The 21,289-nt window shown below is 57.8% G+C and overlaps 1 protein-coding gene across 1 annotated transcript; it reads right to left on the reverse strand.

The window, feature by feature from the left end:
- Positions 1-1,944: 1,944 nt before the first annotated feature.
- Positions 1,945-21,289, reverse strand: DNAI2 (dynein axonemal intermediate chain 2; the record flags this gene model as incomplete). The annotated part of the gene is made up of 12 exons (XM_079798633.1): positions 1,945-2,049; positions 4,272-4,499; positions 5,341-5,487; positions 5,991-6,126; positions 7,921-8,144; positions 9,890-10,012; positions 10,950-11,089; positions 13,165-13,278; positions 14,831-14,973; positions 17,246-17,367; positions 18,663-18,824; positions 21,107-21,289. The coding sequence occupies 12 exons, from the start codon at positions 21,287-21,289 to the stop codon at positions 1,945-1,947; spliced, it is 1,827 nt and encodes a 608-aa protein (XP_079654759.1).

A 21,289-nucleotide genomic window follows, 5' to 3' on the forward strand; every position in this document is an offset into this window, starting at 1 on the left:
CATGCTGCTCTGTGGACTCAGGCTCCACCCACCTTGACCGAGGGTCCCAGACACAGGCTGGTGCCGGGCCCTGCTTTCAGGCCTGGGCTCACGCCGGTGCCTCCGCCTGATACACCCCTTTAACGTGTCAAATGTAGGTAACAGAGGTGCAGACGGGTACGTGACCAGCCGTCACTCCACCCGGGCCACCATCTTCTCTCAGCATCTCCTCCCGACCAGCCTCCGGGCTACCTCCATCCAGGCCATCATCCATGACCAGCCCAAGGATTTTGTAAAAAAAATAAATTAAAAAAAATATGTATATGCAAATCTGACCACACCTTTCCCTGCTTCTCCATGATCTTGGGAGAAAGGCGGAAATGCTTACCGGGACCTGCAAGGCCCTGCCTGCCTGGCCCCTGCGTGTTCCCAGGTTGGTTCCAGCCCCGGTGACTGCGCTTCAGCCACGTGGACGTCTCCCTGTCAGTCCATAGAGCAGCAGCCGCCGCTGCCTTCTCTCCTCTGCCTGGAACGCCCCTCCATTGTGCACCCCTATAATCACATATGTGTACACATGTGCCTGCACCTGCACACACACCTGCACCCGCACCTGGGGCGGGACTGTGGGCTGGAGTCCAGGTCTGCCCCTCGCTCCCGTGGGACTCGGGCCACGTGCTCCCGCCCTGTGCGTCTCCCTGGGCACATCCGTGGCTCGGGGATGGACGAGGCTGAAGGCACTCTACTTTGAAGCTCAAGGGCCCAGTCAGTGTGACCTGCGAAGACTATTTTTCAGGGTCTAGCCACGGTGGACATTCAATGTTGTTGTTTTTCTTTGGGGCACAAGAGCAGCCAGCGGGTCTCTCCCCAATAAGATTCTCAGCACACGCATTTTCAGAAGGGACCACCTGACACCCACAGAGTGAATGGTGGTCGGGAACTTCTCCTGGGACAAGCCTGGCTCTGAAGTGTCCTCTTGCCTGTGACATTTCTGGTGACCTGTGACATTTCTGATGACGGTTGCCGAATGCTCGGCTGTGCCACGGTTTCAGGGCGACCCAGTGCCGGGCCCACAGGTGGTTGGGACGGATCTGCCTGGCCTCCTGTCCGTCTGCCGCTCACTCACTCTGTCACCTGGCCAAGTCCCCCCGCCCCACACACACACACACACCACACCACCACCACTCCTGGACCCTGCTCTTCCCCTGCAGAGGGAGGATAATCGAGTACAAACCTTCCGGGGACTTGTAAAGGGAATGACACGAGGTCACGTGGGAAGCTCTCGGTGCAGGCTGCGTAATAAGCACTACTGGTAAGTGTGAGCACTGTTATCATTAATTTAATTATAATTTAATTTCATTAAGACCACAGGAAGCTTGCAGAGCCCAAGAACAGCCGAGCTGATTCTGATCGGCTCCCACCCTCCTGGAGGTCGCACGCCCGGGCTGTCGCTCGGGGAGGCCTCGCAGAATGGAACTCCTTCCGTCCCGGGTTGTACGCGGCTGTGGACGGGGAGGGTCAGGGAGGAGGCCCCCAGCCACAGGTCCGTCCGAGGCCCCGCCTGGGCCGTGAGGAGCCGGGGAGGCTTGGCCAGCAGGTGAAGGAAAGTGACGGCCGGGAAAGCCCTGGAGAGGCTGAAGGGGACACGCAGGGCCAGGCTGTGTGAGGCCCGAAGTGGGGTTGGCCGTGGTGGCTGGGACAGGGGCTCCCATCTTAGGGGTGAGTGTGCCCCCCATCCACCCTCCAAGGGGTCACTGGGGACCGGGCTCAGTGAGTCAGCGTGGGCCAGCGATGTGTGGGGCGTGGGGACTGGGCTCAGGGCCCCTTTGCTCCCCATCCTTCCCCCAGTGACACTTTAAGGAAGGGGATCAGCCCCCCCCCCCCCCCCCCTTATAAAGCCAGGGCCGTGCGGAGAGGCAGGAGATGGAGGCGCCTGTGGGGGAGGGGGCTGCAGGCAGGCCTGACCTTTTAGTTTGGAGTCTCTTCAGCGCCTTCTTTCTCCACCTCTTCCTCGCCCTCGGCCTCGCCCTCGACCTCAACCTCCGCCTCCTCCCCCTCCTCCGGACTTTGTTTCTGCCAAAGAAAGACAGCACAGAATCATGGGGGGCGGGGGGCAGGCCTCCCCTGCCCCTGGGGGAGTTAACCCCGAGGCCAAAAGCAGCCACCTGGCCCAGGCCAGGGTGCCAGCACCGTGGCCACAAGGGCCTGGCGGCCGCTCAGAGCAGGGACGATGGGGACAGTGGGGACGATGGGGACAGTGGGGGCAGTGGGGTGTCCCACAGGCTCAGGTACAAGCCCTGCTCTGCCGCTTGCTGCCTGGGTGACCCGGCTGGTGCTCCTGAGGGTCCTTGGCCCCCTCCCCATATTCCTCCCGTGGCTGCGGCTGGGGCTGGAATAATGGCTGTAAGGACCTGGGAGGGCCTTCTAAGCTCGGACCCCAGAAATGCTGGCCAAGTGCAGAGACTGAGAGAGACTAGAGGAGGGGGGTGGGGAGTGAGGGGCCGAGTTCTTGAACCGTGACCCCTCGGGAGGCCCAGCTGCTGTGTCCGGTGCTCACGCTGCCGTGGGGGGCGTGTCTGGGGCCTCCCCCACCAGGAAGGGGGGTGTGAGCCGCACCGCACTGTGAGGTGGCCAATGTGGGCATCACCTTCGGAGGGCTGGGAGCCCAGAGGTGGTGGGTGGGGAGTCTGGGGCTGTGGGTCCAATCTCACCTCCGCCGCACACGGAGGGAGCGCCCGCCCACCGGTACACACAGGCAGGGTGAGAACAAAGCCGCTCGGACCCAGGCCTTCCAGACAGAATGCGCCTGTGAACCACACCTCCCCCCAGGCCCTGTGAGAGGGAGGCGGAGCGGGAGAAGCCAGAGATGGAAGCCTCTTCCTCTCCGTGCGTTCACCAGCCTCCGTCACTGCGGCCACGCATTAGCGCCCGACAACCTGCCACACAGTCTTCAAGCAGGGCCGGCTTCCTGGGCGGGCATCCTGTGCGGGCACCGTGTGTGGGCACCGTGTGTGAGCATGCTGTGTGGGCACCCTGTGCGGGCACCGTGTGTGGGCACCATGTGTGGGCACCGTATGTGGGCACCGTGTGTGGGCACCGTATGTGGGCACCGTGTGCAGGCACCGTGTGTGAGCATGCTGTGTGGGCACCCTGTGCGGGCACCGTGTGTGGGCACCATGTGTGGGCACCGTATGTGGGCACCGTGTGCGGGCACCGTGTGTGAGCATGCTGTGTGGGCACCCTGTGCGGGCACCGTGTGTGGGCACCATGTGTGGGCACCGTATGTGGGCACCGTGTGCGGGCACCGTGTGTGAGCATGCTGTGTGGGCACCCTGTGAGGGCACCGTGTGCAGGTGTCCTGTGCGGGCACCCTGGGTGGGCATCCTGTGCAGGCACCGTGTGCGGGCATCCTGTGCGGGCACCATGTGTGAGCATACTGTGTGGGCACCGTGTGCGGGCACCGTGTGTGAGCATGCTGTGTGGGCACCGTGTGTGAGCATGCTGTGCGGGCACCCTGAGTGGACACACGAGGCTGTGCTGGCAAGGGCCCACACTTGCTTTCATGTCCTGCTGTCATTGTCTTGAAATTCTCAAGACTTTTGGAGCCAGGGCTCCCGTTTTCACTTTGCACTGGGCCACGCCCCCAGACCATGCCGCTGGCCTCCCCCACGAGGGAGACACGGACATGCGCTCCCCGGTGCTTGCGCTTCCCTGCTGCCCGTTTGCACCTGCCCATCTTGGTATCTGAGCTGTGGGTCTCTCAAGGCGATGACCCACACGCACAGTCCCCCTCTCCTGCGCCCGCTGTGGAAGAGGGCCGTGGAGGGCACCAGACACTCCCTTTGGGGCTAATCTCCTATGTTCTGAGGGAAGAGGAAAGGACCGGGAAGGGAAGGGGCCAGCCCAGCTGTTACCGCTCGAGGGTGCTTGAGAGCCAGGCCACGGGTACAGGCGTTCAGCTCAGGTCACACCCTGACACCAGAACGCCCTCCAGACCGTGGACGTCACGGCCCTCATTCAGTTGGTCACGTGGGTGCTCCAGGCGCCCCCGGGGGGTGGGCGAGGAGGATTCCCACAAGCACAGAGCACGGCTCCTGCCCTCGGGAGGCCGCGTCCGCCTGGGGACTTGGATTCCTCTGGAGGAAGGGAGTCATGCCTCCCATTTGCCAGATGGACAAACTGAGGTCCACCTGATAAGGTGACTTGCTTAAGGTCACCCAGGAGGTCAGCAAAGAGGCAGAACCCCTGTGCCATGCCTCCCACCCGCCCACCTGGGCCCCGCCCGAGGCCCTTACGTCCGTGGGCTCCTTCCTCAAGGCTTCCGTCTCCTTCCTCTTCAGCTCCGAATAGATGACGTCGTAGAACTCCTCCTCGGCCTTGGCGACCAGCTCCTCCAGGTTGATGGCGCCCTCCTCCTCCCGCGGCTCCTCCTCCCTGCCCTCCGCCTTGCCCTTCTCCTTCAGCCGCATCTCCCGGTGCCTGGCCTCCAGGATCTTCTCCCGCCGGGTCTCCCGCTCAAATATCTGCGCCGAACAGGGGCAGAGAGGCCGTGGGAAGGGGGCGGCCGCCAGGGCTCCTGGCACAGGGCCAGACGGGGTCCTCCTCGCTCTACGCACAACAGCTCCCAAAGAGGCCTGCCCTCGGGGCTAACCGCAGGAACAGAGGGCTAGCCCGGCTGGCGGGGCTCAGGGGTTGAGCCTTGACCTAGGAACCAGGAGGTCACGGTTCCATTCCCGGTCAGGGCACAGGCCCGGGTTGCGGGCTCAATCCCCCGTGTGGGGCGTGCAGGGGGCAGCCGGTCCGTGATTCTCTCTCATCATGGATGTTTCTATCTCTCTCTCCTTCTCCCTTCCTCTTTAAAATCAATAAAAATCTTAATAATAAAGAACAGAGGGCTAAATATTAGGGTCGGAGGTGGGAGCTGGACGGTGAGGTCCTCAATTCTAAGGGGTCCTAAGGACAGAGATGACAGCGTGAAGAGCGCCCCCTGGGTTTGTACAATATGGCGGCCCTGGGCCCAGGAAGGATCAGCTCAGAGATGGGGGCCACAGGCTCAGGCACGGCCAGGGGGCCCTCCCAGGTCTCAGCACCAGGGGTCTGCAGCATCGTGGGCTCCACGGTGTGCCTCCAGGGCCACCTGCCAGGGGGAGGCGCCGTGACAGAGCTCAGCCCCCAGCTTCCCCAGTGCCCCCAGCACCCATTTCCAGCTCGCATTTCAGGACACCACGTGGCCTCCCCAGAATGTCCCCCATTTCCCAGGAGGTGAGGGGGAGCGGCCCTCCGTGTCCCTCGGACAGGCCTGCCCTGCAGGGCCCTGGTGGGAGGTGAGCTGGCGGGCACCTCGGCCCTGGCACCGGCACTCACAGAAGAAGCCGTGTTCTTCTCGTTCCTCTGGAGGTTGCACAGCCCCGGCGACACCTCCAGCAGGGTGGTCGTCCCCAGCTGGGAGCCGCAGGCGATGAAACCCCCGTTGTCCTGCACCCGGAGGCAGAAGAGGGCCTCGTCGCACACCTGCGGGGAGGGCCAGGCAGGCCCGCGTGGAGGCGGAGAGAGGAGCCGGGGAGCCTCAGGCTGGCTCCCCGGCTCCCAGGAGGCTGGCCAATCGGCCCCATTCACACACCCTCGGAGACTCCCCACCCCCAGGAGGAAGTGCACACTCAGAGACTGGCTGTCAGGCCCTTCGTCACTCCCTCCCAAGCCTCATCTCCACCTAGTCTCCCCACCGCCCCCCCCCCCCTTCAGCCTCACATTCATCCAGGCCACCAGGGCCCAAGGGCCTAGGTCAGGGGTGGGGGGCATCCGGCTGCAGGCTGTATAAGGCCACAACATCATTTGGTCTGGCCCTGCCAAGGCATGAGGGGCGCCTTCATGAAATGTTGGACCAAATAGCGCAGGCTAACTTTTAAGCGGATGGTTTTGGCCTGTGAACGAGGTTATCAATATTCAAATGGCCCTTGGCAGAGAAAAGGTTCCCCACCCCTGACCTGGGTGCGTGGGGAGCGGGTGTGCGTGACCTTCAGGCTGAGGGCGGGGTCACACTGCTTGAACACGAAGTCCCAGATGTCCAGCGTCCCGTCCATCTTGGTGGTGAAGAAGACCGCCGGCCTCACGGGGCTCCAGGCGCCGTCCGTGAGGTACGCCATGTGATACCTGCGGGCAGCCGGGCCCCCGTCAGGGGCCACTGCGGTTGACAGGGATGGTGAGGCTCCTGAGCCTCAGCTCTGCTCGCCTGGCCCCTCCCGAGCTGCAGGGTCTCATTGTTGGCCAGGAAGTTCTTTCTTGCGTCTGACTTCTAGCCATGCCCACCTCGCCCACCCACAGCTCACACAGGTCCTTCCCACGGGCCGGCCGCTGGCCTTTCTCCAGAGCCACCTGCAGGGGGCAGGCGTGCGGTGCTGGACCTGGCCCAGGGCCCCCGTCCCAGGACTCGCTGAAGGAGTTAGAGGGAGGATGTGCCCAGAGAACGCCTCACATTAAACCAGGAGCGTGTTCCACTCTTAACGAGGTTTGATCTAGACTCTCAAAGGTTTCTGCAGTGGACAAGGAGACCGGACCCTTATCTGACGCCATGCACAGAAACCAACTCGAAGTGGACTGAGGACTTACACGTACCACCTGAAACCACAAAGCGCCCAGAAGAAACACAGGGGGAACGCTCCCTGGCAGGGGTCTTGGCAGTGAGGTTTTGGATGTGACCCCAAAAGCACAAACATAAACAAGGGGGGCCACATCACACCAAAAAGCCTCTGCCCAGCCAAGGACACCCGGCCGGCATGGCTCAGGGGCTGAGCATCGACCTATGAACCAGGAGGTCACGGTTCATTTGCCGGTCAGGGCACATGCCCGGGTTGCAGGCTTGATCCCCAGTTGGGGGTGTACAGGAGGCAGCCGATCCATGATTCTCTCTCATCATTGATGCTTCTCTCTCACTCTCTCTCTCTCCCTCTTTCTTCCTCTCTGAAATCAATAAAAATATGTTTTTTAAAAAAGACAGCCTACGAATTGGGAGAAAATATTTGCAAACCATATATCTAATAAGTGGTTAATATCTAAAATATACAAGGAACTCGTACAACCCAATAGCAAAAATAATAATAATAATAATAACCCCATCACCCAATTACAAAATGGGCAAAGGACCCATGCAGACATTTCTCCAAAAAAAAAAAAAAAAGCTATACAGATGGCCAGCAGGTGCATGAAAAGGTGCCCAACACCACGAATCAGCAGGGAAATGCAAGTCAGAACCACGAGGCGACAGTGCCTCGCCGGGCGAAACGGGTATTTTAGAAAAGCCAAGTGTTGGCGAGGACGCGGAGAGAAGGGCGCCCTCTGTCGCTGTGGGGGGGGGGGGGGGGAATGCCAACTGGTGCAGCCGCTGCAGAAAACAGCAGGTGTCCCCTTAGCATGCTGCCAGAAAGCTCCGGAATGTGTTCATAGATTAAGGAAATGATTGAATGAATAACGTAAAACATGGGTCTCGAAGAGCCCCCCCCCCCCAACCTCCAGCTACTCCCTGCAAAACTGGCCTAGGCTGGCCACCCGAGCTCACAGCCTCTCTATTCACAGCAGCTCAGAGGCGAAAGCAGCCCGAGTCCATGGGCATGTAAGTGGGTAAACCAAGTGCGGTGGCCAGGAGCACGCGTCTTCGCCTCCCTGTAGCTCGGCTCCCTCACACCTGCAATTAGGGCTCCGGGAACAAGGCTACCTGCTCCTGGGGTTGTCTTGAGGGTCAGCAAAGCGAACTCATGGCTTTATTATTACTCATCTGGGTGCTTTGAAGTGTGTTCCTCCTTCAGGCCACTTCCTAGCATAAGCTCGGGTGCTTGTGGAGGGGTGTTTGTGGGCACACAAAGACTCAGGTCGCTCCTGGGCTGGGCTGGGCTGGGCTGGGCTGGGCCCTCTCCGTCCCCTCCACCCTTCTGCATCCCTCTCCCCCCTTACTTGGTCCACATGATGGACGACTCGCGGCTCTCCTCCGACCAGATGCGGGCGGTCCAGTCGCCCACGGTCAGGAAGTTCTTGGGGTAGAAGGGGTTCCTCTGGAGGGCGTAGACGGGGCCGTGGTGGCCGGGGAAGGTGCACACGATCTTCTCGGCCGCCGTCTTGGCCTTGCGGTTGCAGGAGATGACGATGCCTTGCTCGGTGCCCACCATGAACTTGGTCGGCTGCGGAGGGGGTGACACAGGAGTGGCTGGCTCCCTGAAACATCAGCTCGGGGTTCAGCCGGCCTGGCCAGCAGCCTTCTGGGGTTTAAGCCTCTGCTCAGGCTGTGTCCCAGCTGCGCCTAGGGGGCTGCCCCCACTCTTCCCATCTTCATCGGACCCCACCCTTCTGGAGAACCTGCTTGAGGGCCCCATGCTTGAGGGGGGTCCCCGACTCTCCTAGCTCTGAAGTCTCTCATCACCAGCCCTCTTCACGCAGCAGCATTGTGCCCGCAGGCATCCTGCCATAAAGACCCCGAACGTCTGTTTACCAAGCCACGGGTTCAATGAATACTGTAAAACCCGAGTCTCGCTGCTCCCCGCAAAACTGGCTACACTGTCCACCCGAGTTCTTGGCAGCATCGTTCACAGCAGCTCAGAGGCGAAAGCCACCCAGTGTCCATGGACGGAAGATGCATAAACACAACGTGGTCCATCCGCACAACGGAATATTGTTCAGCCTTAAAGAGGGAGGAAATTCTGACACAGGCAACCGGGTGGGTGAACCTGGAGGACATGGCGCTAAGTGAAATAAGCCCGTCGCGAAAGGACAAACACCGTAAGAATCCATTTAAAGGAGGTGCCTGGGGAGTGAAATTCACAGAGACAGGAAGTAGACGGGGCTGGGGCAGGGGCGGTGGGAGTTGGTTAATAGGTACAGTACAGAGTTTCAGTTTTGCAAGATGAAGGAGTGCTGGAGACCCATTGCACAACAACGCGGATGTACTTAACGCTACTGGATTGTACACTTAAAAAATGGTTAACATGGTAAATTTTATGTTAGGTTTTTTAAAAATATATATTTTATTGATTTTTACAGAGAGGAAGGAAGAGGGAGAGAGAGTTAGAAACATCGACGAGAGAGAAACATCGATCAGCTGCCTCCTGCACACCCACTACTGGGGATGTGCCCGCAACCAAGGTACATGCCCTTGACCGGAATCGAACCTGGGACCCTTCAGTTTGCAGGCCGACGCTCTATCCACTGGGCCAAACCAGTTAGGGCTATGTTAGGTTTTTGTTTTTTTAATAAAGATTTTTTATTGATTTCAGAGAGGAAGGGAGAGAAGGAGAGGATAGAAATATCAATGATGAGAGAGAGTCATTGATCCGCTGCCTCCTGCACGCCCCACCCCCCACTACTGGGGATCGAGCCCGAAACCCAAGCATGTGCCCTGACTGGGAATCCAACCTTGACCTCCTGGTTCAGAGGTTGATGCTCAGCCCCTGAGCCCCACCAGCTGGGCCACCTTTGATATTTTTTTACTGTTCCTTCCCAGGTATGTGCTGTGGTTTTCCTCGGAGCCTTCTCTGGCCTCACTTCTCCAACACCTCCTCCTTCCCTACAGGAAGTGAAGTGACCCTCCCAGGGCCCCACGCGAGGCCGAGGCAGAGCCTGGCCTCCGACATGGAGTGGGCGCTTCTGGACTCCGGTCCTGTCTGAAGCTTGCCTTGGTTCCGCCCGCCCCCAGCCGGTGACTTCTCCGGAATGATCACGGCTTCTTTCCTCAAGAAGCTCTGCTGCCCCCTGCTGGACCGCTGTTGTAAGGACCACCAGGTCTGGGATGGTGCTCCCTGGGGCTGCGCAGGGCACAAGGTCAGCAGCAGCCCCGGCTCCACAAGCATCTGATACACCAGCCACCGCCCCGCTCTTGGCTCCAGCTGCCCCGGCGACGGGAACAGGGGAAGGGAGAGGAAGGGACGCTCACCAAGGTGGATTCGAACTCCAGGGAGATGGCCCCCAAGGCATTTTCCAGCTGCTCCTTCCGGGTGATGTCCATGATCACCACCTCGGTGGGCTCGCTCAGCTTCCGGATGTCCCACCACATGACCTGGGGGGAGGAGGGGCAGCGTGAGACCCGGGGCCCCGCGAGTCTCCTGGCCTAGGTCCCCCTCACCTCCTCCAGCTCCCTGGCGTCAGTCACTCTGGTCAAAAGCGGGTGAGACAGCGACCCCCAGGGACAAACAGGCTTTGAGAGTGACTGTTGGCCATCAGAGTCATGGGCAAGCGTCATGAAATGCAGATGCTGGGGCTGCACCCCACACCCATGGCATCGAAATCGCCAGCTGGGGGCCCCGGCATCCCTCTTTTTACAGGCTCCCACCTGATGGCACATGATAGCAATGTTATACATGCTCATACACTCTGACCCAGAAAGCCCACTGCCAGGGCCGCATGCCGTCGATGTACCTGCCCATGTGTGCAACCATGTGTGTGCAAATACACTCTTGGCTACATTTTTTTGGTCACAACAAAATATTAAAATCCGCTGAAATAAATGATGCCATACCCGACGCTCTCCTTAACAGGCACAGGGCAATGCTTATGAACTCTGAAACCATCTCCACGCCACACGGAGGGAAACATCAGGTGCAGAGGCCCGTGGAGGGTGCGCAAACAGAGGGCGGAGGCAGATGCCTCTGTGCGCAGACCCTCCCCTGGCCGGAGAGCGCGGTGTGGGCGGTGCCTCCTGGGACGGCGGCTGCCCTTTTTTTTTTTTTTTTTAAATATATTTTATTGATTTTTTATAAAGAGGAAAGGAGAGGGATAGAGAGTTAGAAACATCAATTCAGCTGCCTCTTGCACACCTCCTACTGGGGATGTGCCCGCAACCAAGGTACATGCCCTTGACCGGAATCGAACCTGGGACCTTTCAGTCCACAGGCCGAGGCTCTATCCACTGAGCCTGTGGGTACCTGCCCGTCGGTGGGTACCTGCCCGCCTGTGGGTACCTGCCCGTCTGTGGGTACCCGCCCGTCTGTGGGTACCTGCCCGTCGGTGGATGCCGAGAAACACTCGGTGCCCGTCTTCGACTGCAGCCAGATGGTGCCATACACGGGGTCTCGGTGGCTGAACTCAATGGTGGACAGCTCCGCCACCAGGCTGCCCTTCCGGGTGTCCCAACAGGCTGGCGGGGGAAATGAGGGGCCAGTGAACAGGGCAAGGCCTCCTTTCCTGTGGGGGAGCAGGGGCAGGGTGCTCTCCTCTTGGTTTGGCCGGGACGTGGCTTCTCAGAATCAGGGCTGGGTTCATACCAGCCGAGTTTCCTGCCAGCCCCTGAAGCCCCCACACAATCTTCGCGGAGTGACTCCCAGGCTGCACGCTTCAGTCACTCATTCATTCATTCATTCATTCTGCCCAGCCCCCGCCACGTGCTGAGCACCCCCGCCCCCCGGGCCCGGGGGAGGCCGCTGAGAAAACACTGTCCCCGAGAGGCAGGAAGGGGACCTGCAAATACAGCCCGGGATGTGATTTCCCTGGTGGGGGGCCCACGGGGGTAGTCAAGGAGGGCTTCCTGGAGGAGGGGAGAGGGCACTGAGACTGAGGATGAGCCTGGGATAGAGTGAGCCCGGCAGGGAGAGGGGAGGCCTGCACCCCGGGGACAGGCTCCGGGGCAGGAGCATGCAGGTGAGCCTCTCCTGCTGCACAAATTCCTTCCCCTTTATCCTGCGGCCGTTGCTGCCTCTGATGGAAACAGAACTCCCAGAGGGAGCTTCGCCCTCCCTCCCACCCGTTAGGGCTTCACCTCTTCTGCTTTACCGAGAAGGACCCGAAGCTTATCTCCTTTTTGTCCTAATCGATTTTGTTTCCATTTTCCCACGATGAGCAGTGAGGACCCCCCTCCCCCCCCCAGCCCCCTCAGTCAGAGCCATTTCTAGGAAAGCTGATTCTGTAAAACCCAAGTTCTTGACACTTAAGAGTTGACTGATGGGGTCCACGTCTAAAGCATTTGCCCTGCACCGGCCAAGCTTGCCCTGCTGGGGAGAAGCAGCGCTCACGGCGGGGGGTAGGGGGGAGGCACGCAAGGTTCCCAGGTGGCGGTCCCTACGGGCAGCAGAGCCCAGGGCCTGGGCTGGGGGAGCGCACGAAGGCCACCAGGAGGGGCGATGAATAATGAGTGAGGCAGGGCTCCTGAATAAAACATGGCAGAGCGGCTCTGCTTCAGTCGGCTGGCCTGGCCCCCAGGAGATGGGGCAGGGAGACCAGGGAGCCACGTCTGTCTGCTCCCTAACCCGGCGGCCTCTCCAGGAAGGAGGAGGCAGGTCTGAGAGGGAGACCCGGGGACTCGGAGCGCCAAGCGGCAGCCTGGCCACAGCGCCTTTCTGAGAACTCCCCCAGCCAGGCTGGCTCCTGCTCCTGGGGAAGAAGGGAGGGTAAGAGCCTGTGCAGGTAGGAGGGCGGGGAACCCTTTCCAGGCTCGGGGAGTCCGGCCTGGGGTGCAGGCAGGCTGCCCAGGGCCTGAGGCGGAGGGCGGGCAGGGACCTTCAGAGCCCATGTGGGCAGGGTTTGTGCGATCTCATTAGTAATCAAAAGAGTCCGTTTCACCGGCTGGTGTGGCTCAGGGGCTGAGCATCGACCTATGAACCAGGAGGTCAAGGTTCAATTCCTGGTCAGGGCACAAGCGGGGGGGGGTGTGGGATAGATCCCCAGTCGGGGGTGTGCAGGAGGCAGTGGCTCCATGATTCTCTCTCATCAATGTTTCTATCTCTCCCCCTCTCCCTTCCTCACTCTGAAATCAATAAAAACATTTTTTTAAAGAATCATTTTCTGGATGTGTGATCAGCAAGGACCTCTGAAGATGGACCTCCCTCCATAAAGGCTGAGAAAACTAGCAAAACTGTCACACTCAACGTTTTCAGAACTCCAAAAACAAGGCGAAGGCTTGCGGCCACCAGAGAGTGCTGATTCAGACACAGCTCGCTCCTGTAGGAACAGGGGTCTTGTCCCATCGAAGTGGCCCTACTGACGACCTACACTCCCCATCCCGCGGCTGCCCTGAGAGACAGCACCCCCTTTCCCCGTGAAACTGGTCGCCTGGCCGCCCGGAGGCCGCGGAGTGGGTCTCTGTCCCAGGAACTGTCTGGTGGCTCCCGAGACCCCCCCTGGCAAGGCTGCGCATATCTGACTTGACGCAGAGCTTGTCCAGGGCAAAAGGTCTTTTCATCCAGGTGACCATTGGCTAAGCGCTGGGACCCCTCTCACCGATCTGCCCGTTGTAGCAGCCTCCCAGCAGCACGTGCGAGTCTTTGGGGTTGTACTCCAAGGTGACGAGAGGAGAGGATGGCTTCAGGACAGTCTCGGGCCTGTTGGGGCTTTCTAAAAAGCGGGGGGGGGGGGGGGGGGATATATATAACATGTTTATATACTAGAGGCCCGATGCACGAAATTCGTGCAAGAGTGGGCCTTCCTTCCCCCGGCTGCTGGCACCAGCTTCCCTCTGGCACCTGGGACCCGGGCTTCCCTCGCAGCCCCGGCTTCGTCTGGAAGGACTCCGGTCTAATTAGCATATTACACTTTTATTTTATATGTGTGTGTGTGTGTGTGTGTGTGTACTGGTATATAGACACTGAGTGGCCAGATGATTATGTGTTCAGAGATCATTTGAGAGGATCCCTGATTAAGATCTGCAGTAATCTGATGCACTGTGGCCCTCTGTTGTCTTGTACCAGTCTTGCCACTCTCCGTTCTGCCCTAACATTGACTAGTCGCTGACGGCCACAATTCGCACGTTCAGACCCAGATTTTCGGCTAACAGTCCAGTCTTCAAACACTTTAACAACGGCTGCTCTCGAACGTTTAACGAATTCAGCTGTTTTGCTGATACTCGCTCCAAGGCTCCGAGCGCCAACAATCATCCCACGTTCAAAGGCTGTTAAATCGCGTTGTTTACCCATATCTTCAGAAAAAGATCACTTCTGCTGTCGTGGTAAACAACCTGCTTCCCTGTTTATAATGGTCTGGCCCTCCAGCAACTTCAGCGCGAAATTATAGCTAATTTGCCTACAAACGTCAGGTGGTCATAAGTATCTGGCCACTCAGTGTATATCCCACCAGGCCTGGAAAGGAAAGGACAGAGCCAAACAGTTCAACCCCGTCTGCAGGAGGGGGAGCCCCAGCTTTTCTCCAGGCTGTGCCCTCTTGGGGGGCGGGCCGGGGTGGGGGGAACAGAATATCTGGCCCTAGGCACTCTCCTAATGGCTTTGTTTAGGGGAATTGGAATTGTGTGTCTGTGATTGTAATGAGTCCATTTCCCAGGTTTGGAATGGAACGAAGGTTTACCCTAAGGTTTTTACGGAAGCCAAGCCCCCCCTGCCCCCCGGCTTCTGCAGTTTCCTGGTCTGTGTTCTGGGGATGATGGGGCCCGCCCCCAGCACGCTGTGCTGCTCCGGAGGGTAGCATGCTCAGGTCCGAGCTCGGCACCTGCCCCTAGTAACCACGGCCTACGCTTATTTTCAGTGACAGCAATGAGGGCGTCTGAGAGCCTGACGCCCACCTGCCAGGCTCCGCCCTTGGGGTGCTCCCCGGGGGACACCCTGCCCCCCCTGGCCAGGCATTCAGGACAAGCACCCGGAGAGCTGGTCAGAGGGGAGGCCCCGTCCCCCCCACCCCCTCGCCTGGGCCCTTCTCAGGCTGCTGGGATTCTATCTGACCCACTCTCCAGGGGCCCACAATTGGGACTTTGTGGGGTCTGGTCTTGAATGCCCTGATTACAGATCTGGAAATAAAGCGAGTCTCCTGCTCCCCGGGTTTGACGGCGCCTGAACCCCAGACAGGGGTGCAGTGAGAGGCTTCCTCCTGGTCCCGGTCCCTCCCTGGGGGAGCCCCCTCCCGCTGCCGAGTCCTCCCCCTCATCCTTCCCGCCCCTCACCCAGGTCCCAGATGTAGGAGTCGTGGCTCATGCCCTCAGGTGCCCGTTGAAAATTCAAGCAAGAATACGCCACCGCCAGCTTCCTGTTGCCGTCCGGGTGCCAGGACAGGTGTGTGGCCGACCGCTTGATCTCCTGGGGGTCCCTTTAGGGGGGCAGCAAAGGGCAGAAAGCTGGAGTGCCAGGCTCCCCAAATGTCTTATTTCCTAAAGATTTTCTTTAAAATATTCAAACACGTTGAAGCATAAACATCCACTCAGAGAAATTTATTCAAAACCAAATTTATAGGACTCCCTTAATCAAAACACCAGTCCCACCAGCCATAAATGAAAGCTAACAAATTACAACAATGGAAACGTAGTATTAAATTCCAGTTTGCCTTTTTCACTTGCTGAAGGTTCAGAGCCTGAGGCTTGATACCCGTTAATATTAAAATAAAAGGGGCATGGGGAAGTCAGCAATCATGCTCTCTGGTATTTGCCCAAACGAGCCCCAAACGTACGTCCCCACACAACCTGCACATGGATGTTTCCAGCAGCTTTATTGAGAGAGAGATAGAAACATCGATGATGAGAGAGAATCATAGATCGGCTGCCTCCTGCACGCCCCACACTAGGGATGGAGCCTGCGACCCGGGCATGTGCCCTGACCGGGAATCGAACCGTGACCTTCTGGCTCATAGGTCGACGCTCAACCACTGAGCTATTCTTAATTCTTAGAACTTGGAACCAACCAAAATGTCCTTTAGTAGGTGGATGGATAAATTGTGATCCATTCATGCATTGGAATATTATTCAGTATTAAAAAAAAATGATGCCGACCTGCTAAGGCTGCATACTGTATGCCTGAGGCCATGGCATTCTGGGAAAGGTAAAAACCATGGAGACTGGAGAAGAAATTAGTTGTCGCCAAAGGTTTGGGGGCGAAAGGGATAAATAGGTGAGACACGGGTGATTTTTAGGGCAGTGCAGCTATTGTGTATGATAATTGTGTCTAAACTCATGGAACAGACAGCTCAAAGTGAGTTGTAAACTACGGATTTGGGGTGTGCTATAGGCTGAAGGTATGTGTGGCCCCATCCCCGCCCCGAATTCATCTGCTGAGACCTAATCTCCAATGTGGATGGCATTAAGGTGGGGGCCTTGAGGGGTGATTAGGTCAGGAGGGTGGGGCTCTCGTGATGCGATTAGTGCCCTTTTAAATGGGGCTCCAGGAGCAGCCTCACCCCAGAGCGAGGAGGTGGGTGTTTGTGAGTTAGGAAGTGGGTCCTCACCTGACACAGAACCCAACCTAACGCCCGGCCTCCAGAACGGTGACAAATAGACTTCTGTAGTTCCTAAGCTATCTAGTTTTCTATGATATTTTTTTATGGTCTTTTGCTACCGCAGCCTGGGGCAGATTCAGACAGGGTGACGATGATGTGTCAAAGTTGGCTCATCACTGGGACAAATGTACCTGCCACTCTGGGGCTGATGGTGACAGTGGGGGAGGCTGTGTGAGTGGGTGGGGGGAGGGGTGTGTATGGAAACTGTTCTTTCTGGTCAGCTTTGCTGTGGACTTAAAATTGCTCTAAAAATAAAAATTTCTTCATTTAAAGAGCAAGCGGGGGAGGGAGCATGAGAAAGAGTTAAGTATTGAAGACAAGGGCCCCAAACTGAGACTGTTTCCTTGAAGAATACAGGAGGAATGAACAAACCTGCTGTCTCAGTGTGTGCTTCACCCCCCGCCCCGTCCCTCCTCCCTGGAGGAGTCAGGAGACCAGGGTTCCAGCCTTGGCTGGGTCCCCCACCCACCATGTGCTCCGAGCACTTCCCCTCCCTGGGGGCCGTTTCCTCCTCTGGGGGTTGGACGGGATGATTTGTAATGCGTCATTCCGCCGAGGTCAGACCCCTCCGGGGGTTCTGGTCGCCAAATGAATCTCCCAGGGTTGGCCTTTGCGGCTAGACACTTTCGAAGCCCCAGGTATTCTCTGCATATGCAAGCACATACACACATGTACACACATACACGTACCCATGCACACAGGCACAGACACCCAGGAGTGTTTCAAACGGAGCGGTGCTCGCTGCACGCTGCCCTGCACCTTGTTTTGGTCTCACGTGTTGAACCTTGGGAACATGCCCGATGGTCACATTGGGAACACCCGCCCGCAGAGGGGACCGAGGTTGGCCGGCACCTGCGTCACTCTAAAAATGCCTGAAGCCCAGCTGGCCTGGCTCCCTGGTTGAGTGTCAACCTATGAACCAGGAGGTCACTGGTTCGATTCCCCGTCAGGGTACACACCCAGATTGTGGGCTCCATCCCCAGTAGGGGGCGTGCAGGAGGCAGCCAATCAATGATTCTCTCTCATCCTTGAAGTTTCTCTCTCTCTCTCGCTCCCTCTCCCTTCCTCTCTGAAACCAATTTTTAGAAAATACCTGAAAACATTGATGGTCTTAGCGGAAGGGGCCTCTTCCGTCACTTCCACGGCGTCCTCGTCGTCGAAGTACTCCTGGTAGATGTCGATGGCGTTGTTCTGCTTGATGCAGTGCTCCATGATCTGAGGGGGACACACCGGAGCTCTCAGCGGGAATGGGGTGGGGGGGGGGCCCTGCTGGCTGACCGGGGCTGAGATGAGGTCTGGGAGGGCTGAGACATAGCCAGTGGCCCTTCCCCACCCTTCAGCCCGTGCATTCCCAATGAGGCAGCAGTGCCCCCAACAGGGCGGAAACTGGTTCTCAGTGGTGAATGATACTGCTTTTTCTATACAAAGCACAGACAGACGTACAGTACGTGATACTGCTTTTTCTATACAAAGCACAGACAGACGTACAGTACATGATACTGCTTTTCCTATACAAAGCACAGACAGACGTACAGTACATGATACTGCTTTTTCTATACAAAGCACAGATAGACGTACAGTACATGATACTGCTTTTCCTATACAAAGCACAGACAGACGTACAGTACATGATACTGCTTTTTCTATACAAAGCACAGACAGACGTACAGTAAATACTGCTTTTTCTATACAAAGCACAGACAGACGTACAGTCCATGAACGGATGTACGGCATACCTATGGCACTGGCGTTTCATGGGGGGAGGCAATTAGGAAAAGAATATCTAAAAAGACTCCTTGGGGACAAAAGTGAAAAGAAAAAAGAAAAACGGTGACAAAACACTGCTCCCGGCAAACAGAAGTATCCATGACTCCACATAGAGCACCCATCTCCTGTTCCTTCACCCCGAAAGCCCTCCCCATTATCCCAAATGCCCCTCATGGAAAAACCCCGGCTCGAGTGCCACCTCTTCCAGGAAGCCCTCCGCGATCCCCTCCAGCAGGAAATGGACTCTCTCTCTCTCCTAATGGGGCAAAACGGCAAGTCACCCATCCTCTAGCATCCTTTATTTCTACGTGGGGTGGTGATATCTCTGTGTTTGTCTTGGCCCTCTGTTGGATCATAAACTCTTTGGAGCAGGATGCATGTGAATTTCGTTTCTGCAATCTCTCCTGTGCCTGGCAGAGACCAGAAGCGTGGTCCCAATGTGCCGAGTGAAAGAATGTTCCCTAGCGGTGGGAAGCTGGCGGGTGGGGTTCTTTGGGGTTCTCTCTGCCCACAGGGGCCACTTTTCAGACTCCTCCCAGAGCCTGTTCGGCCCCTGCACCTCCCGGCCTTCCCCTCTGGTCTGCTGTGGGGTGGATGTGCCTGCTCCCCGGTAGAAGGCTCCTTGCGGCAGCTGAGCGGCCACGGGAGCCGAGCACAGGGCCAGGCACATCTAGGCGTGCCATGCCGTTGGGGAGCCTGAGCGATGGCCGTGGCTCTGACCGCCGGGGCGGAAGGGGCCTTACCAGGCCCAGCTGCATGATGGCGTTGATGTAGTTCTCGTCTTTCTCCACCTTCTTCCGGAAGCGGATGGTCTGCTCCAGCTCCTGGGGGTTCACGTCCTTGGGCCAACCCCCCTCCACGTGGTTGACACCCCGGGTCTCCATCTCGAATCGCTCTGTGTTGGCCTGAAGAGAGAGCCCCAGGTGAGGGCCCCCGGCCCTGGTGTGAGCATTCAGCCACTTCCCCCCACCGGGGTCCCGAGCCCCGAGCGCTCAGGATGGACCGAGGGGGTGTCTGGTCAAAGCCACACGATTTTCGGGTACCAGGAAGGCGGTCAGGGGTCCTCAGGGGGTCACAGGCAGCCATGGACGTACCCCATCTTTGCAGCTGACGCCAGAGGCCAAGGAAAACCCCCTGAGTTGCACCCATCTGCTCCGTAAGAGCCCAAAGGAAGGGGGGTGAGCCCGCCTCTCTGCCCTCCATGTGCGATGTCACAGGGACCAGCGAGGCATGTGGGCTGGCTTCGCCCATTCTCTGTGGCAGGGAGGAGGGGACGGAGGTAGTTTTACCCTTTAAACCTAGCACTTTGCCACCTTCCATCTTCCCCCGTTTGTAAAATTGTGGTAAACGACACATAACATCAGTTTTACCACTTTAAACAGTTCACGTGCACAGGTCATGGCGTTGGGCACGCGAAGGTTGTGCCGCCGCCACCACGTCTAGTTCCAGGACTTCTGCATCGCCCCCAGGGGAGACCCCGTTCTCGTTAAGCAGTCACTTGCTTCTCCTTTGCATTTTTTTTAAAAAAAATATGTTTTTATTGATTATAGAGCGAGAGGGAGGGAGAGGGAGAGAGAGAAACGTTGATCGGCTGCCTCTGGCACACCCCCTCCTGGGGATTGAGCCCACACCCCAGGCAGGTGCCGAGATCGGGAATCGAACCAGTGACCTCTTGGTTCATGGGTCGATGCTCAACCACTGAGCCGCGCTGGCCGGGCTTCTTTGTATTTTTAAAAAATATATATATTTTTGTTTTTTTACAGAGAGGAAGAGCGAGGGACAGAGAGCTAGAAACATCGATGATAGAGAAACATCGATCAGCTGCCTCTTGCACAACCCCCACTGGGGATGTGCCCGCAACCAAGGTACATGCCCTTGACCAGAATCGAACCTGGGACCCTTCAGTCCGCAGGCCAACGCTCTATCCACGGAGCCAAACCGGTTTCGGCTCCCTTGCGTTGTTAAGCGCTCCCTCAAGTTAGAAGTCTCCCAGGCTCAGCTGCTGACAGCAGTCCCTAACGTGGTGCTCGGGCCCATCTCTCTGACAGGGACAACGTAGCCCTGGCCCCGTGCCGGCAGCTAGCCCCGGGACCACGAGCAACGCCGTTCGTGGGACTGTGAGTTATCAGAACCACCACCGCGTGTTTTGATGAATCAAAGGTGCGGTCCGCCAGGGGGTCTGGGTCGTGATAAATGGGTTCTCTCCGTCCATCTGATCTCCTCGCAGCAGTTCCCGACGCGATCAGGAGCTGGCCACCTGGCTCAGACAGGCGGGGCGCTGGCTGGCGTATGAACAGCACCGTGACCCAGTTCTCTGATCTCCGAGCCCCTCTCCCCAGAACTTTCTAGGGCAATCCTGACTTTTCTTTTCCTTTCTTTTCTTTTTTTAAAAATATATTTTTGGCCGAAACCGGTTTGGCTCAATGGATAGAGCGTCGGTCTGCGGACTAAAAGGTCCCAGGTTCGATTCCGGTCAAGGGCATGTACCTTGGCTGCGGGCACATCCCCGGTAGGGGGTGTGCAGGAGGCAGCTGGTCGATGATTCTCTCTCATCGATGTTTCTAGCTCTCTATCCCTCTCCTCTCTGGAAAAAATCAATAAAATATATTTAAAATATATATATATATATATATATATATATATATATATATATATATATATATATTTATTGATTTCAGAGAGGAAGGGAAAGGGAGAGAAAGACAGAAACATCAACGATGAGGGAATCATTGATTGGCTGCCTCCTGCATGCCCGCCACTGGGGATGGAGCCCACAACCCGGGCATGTGCCCTTGATCAGAATCAAACCCAGGACCCTGCAGTCCGCAGGCCAACGTTCTATCCACTGAGCCAAACCAGGTAGGGTGCAACCCTGATTTTTCACAGCTGGGCAGTTGCCTGTGGATATAGTACTCTGCCCCCTCAGAACACCTCGTCCCCTGCCCCAAATGCCTAAAATGATTCTAGAAAGAATTTGAGAGGTGAGGCCAGAGCCACCGGGAGAGAGAATGTCTTGATTGACATTCCCTTGGCCCTGGGGCTGCTCCATGCAGGGTGTCCCGCCAGCTCCCCGGCCCTGAGCATCGCGGTGGGGCTCTGTGCCATCCTGCCCTCACCCTCCGGCATCCGCCCTGGGCCACGCTACCTGGCCTCCAGGTGGATAGAGGTACCCGGACCACACACCCACCTCGTGCTCCGACATGCTGGTGGAGCACTGGATGCCCGTGTCCACGGGGTTCCGCTCCATGAACTGCTCCGCCAGCTCGGGGTTGGGCGGGATGTCGATGTGCAGCTCCGCCTGGCGGTCCGAGAAGTTGCATTGCTTCCCGAACTCGCTGCGCTTCTTGACGTACACGTACACGATCTCCAT

Source organism: Cnephaeus nilssonii (assembly GCF_951640355.1).
Source record: "Cnephaeus nilssonii genome assembly, chromosome: 19".
Classification (NCBI taxonomy): Eukaryota; Metazoa; Chordata; class Mammalia; order Chiroptera; family Vespertilionidae; genus Cnephaeus; species Cnephaeus nilssonii.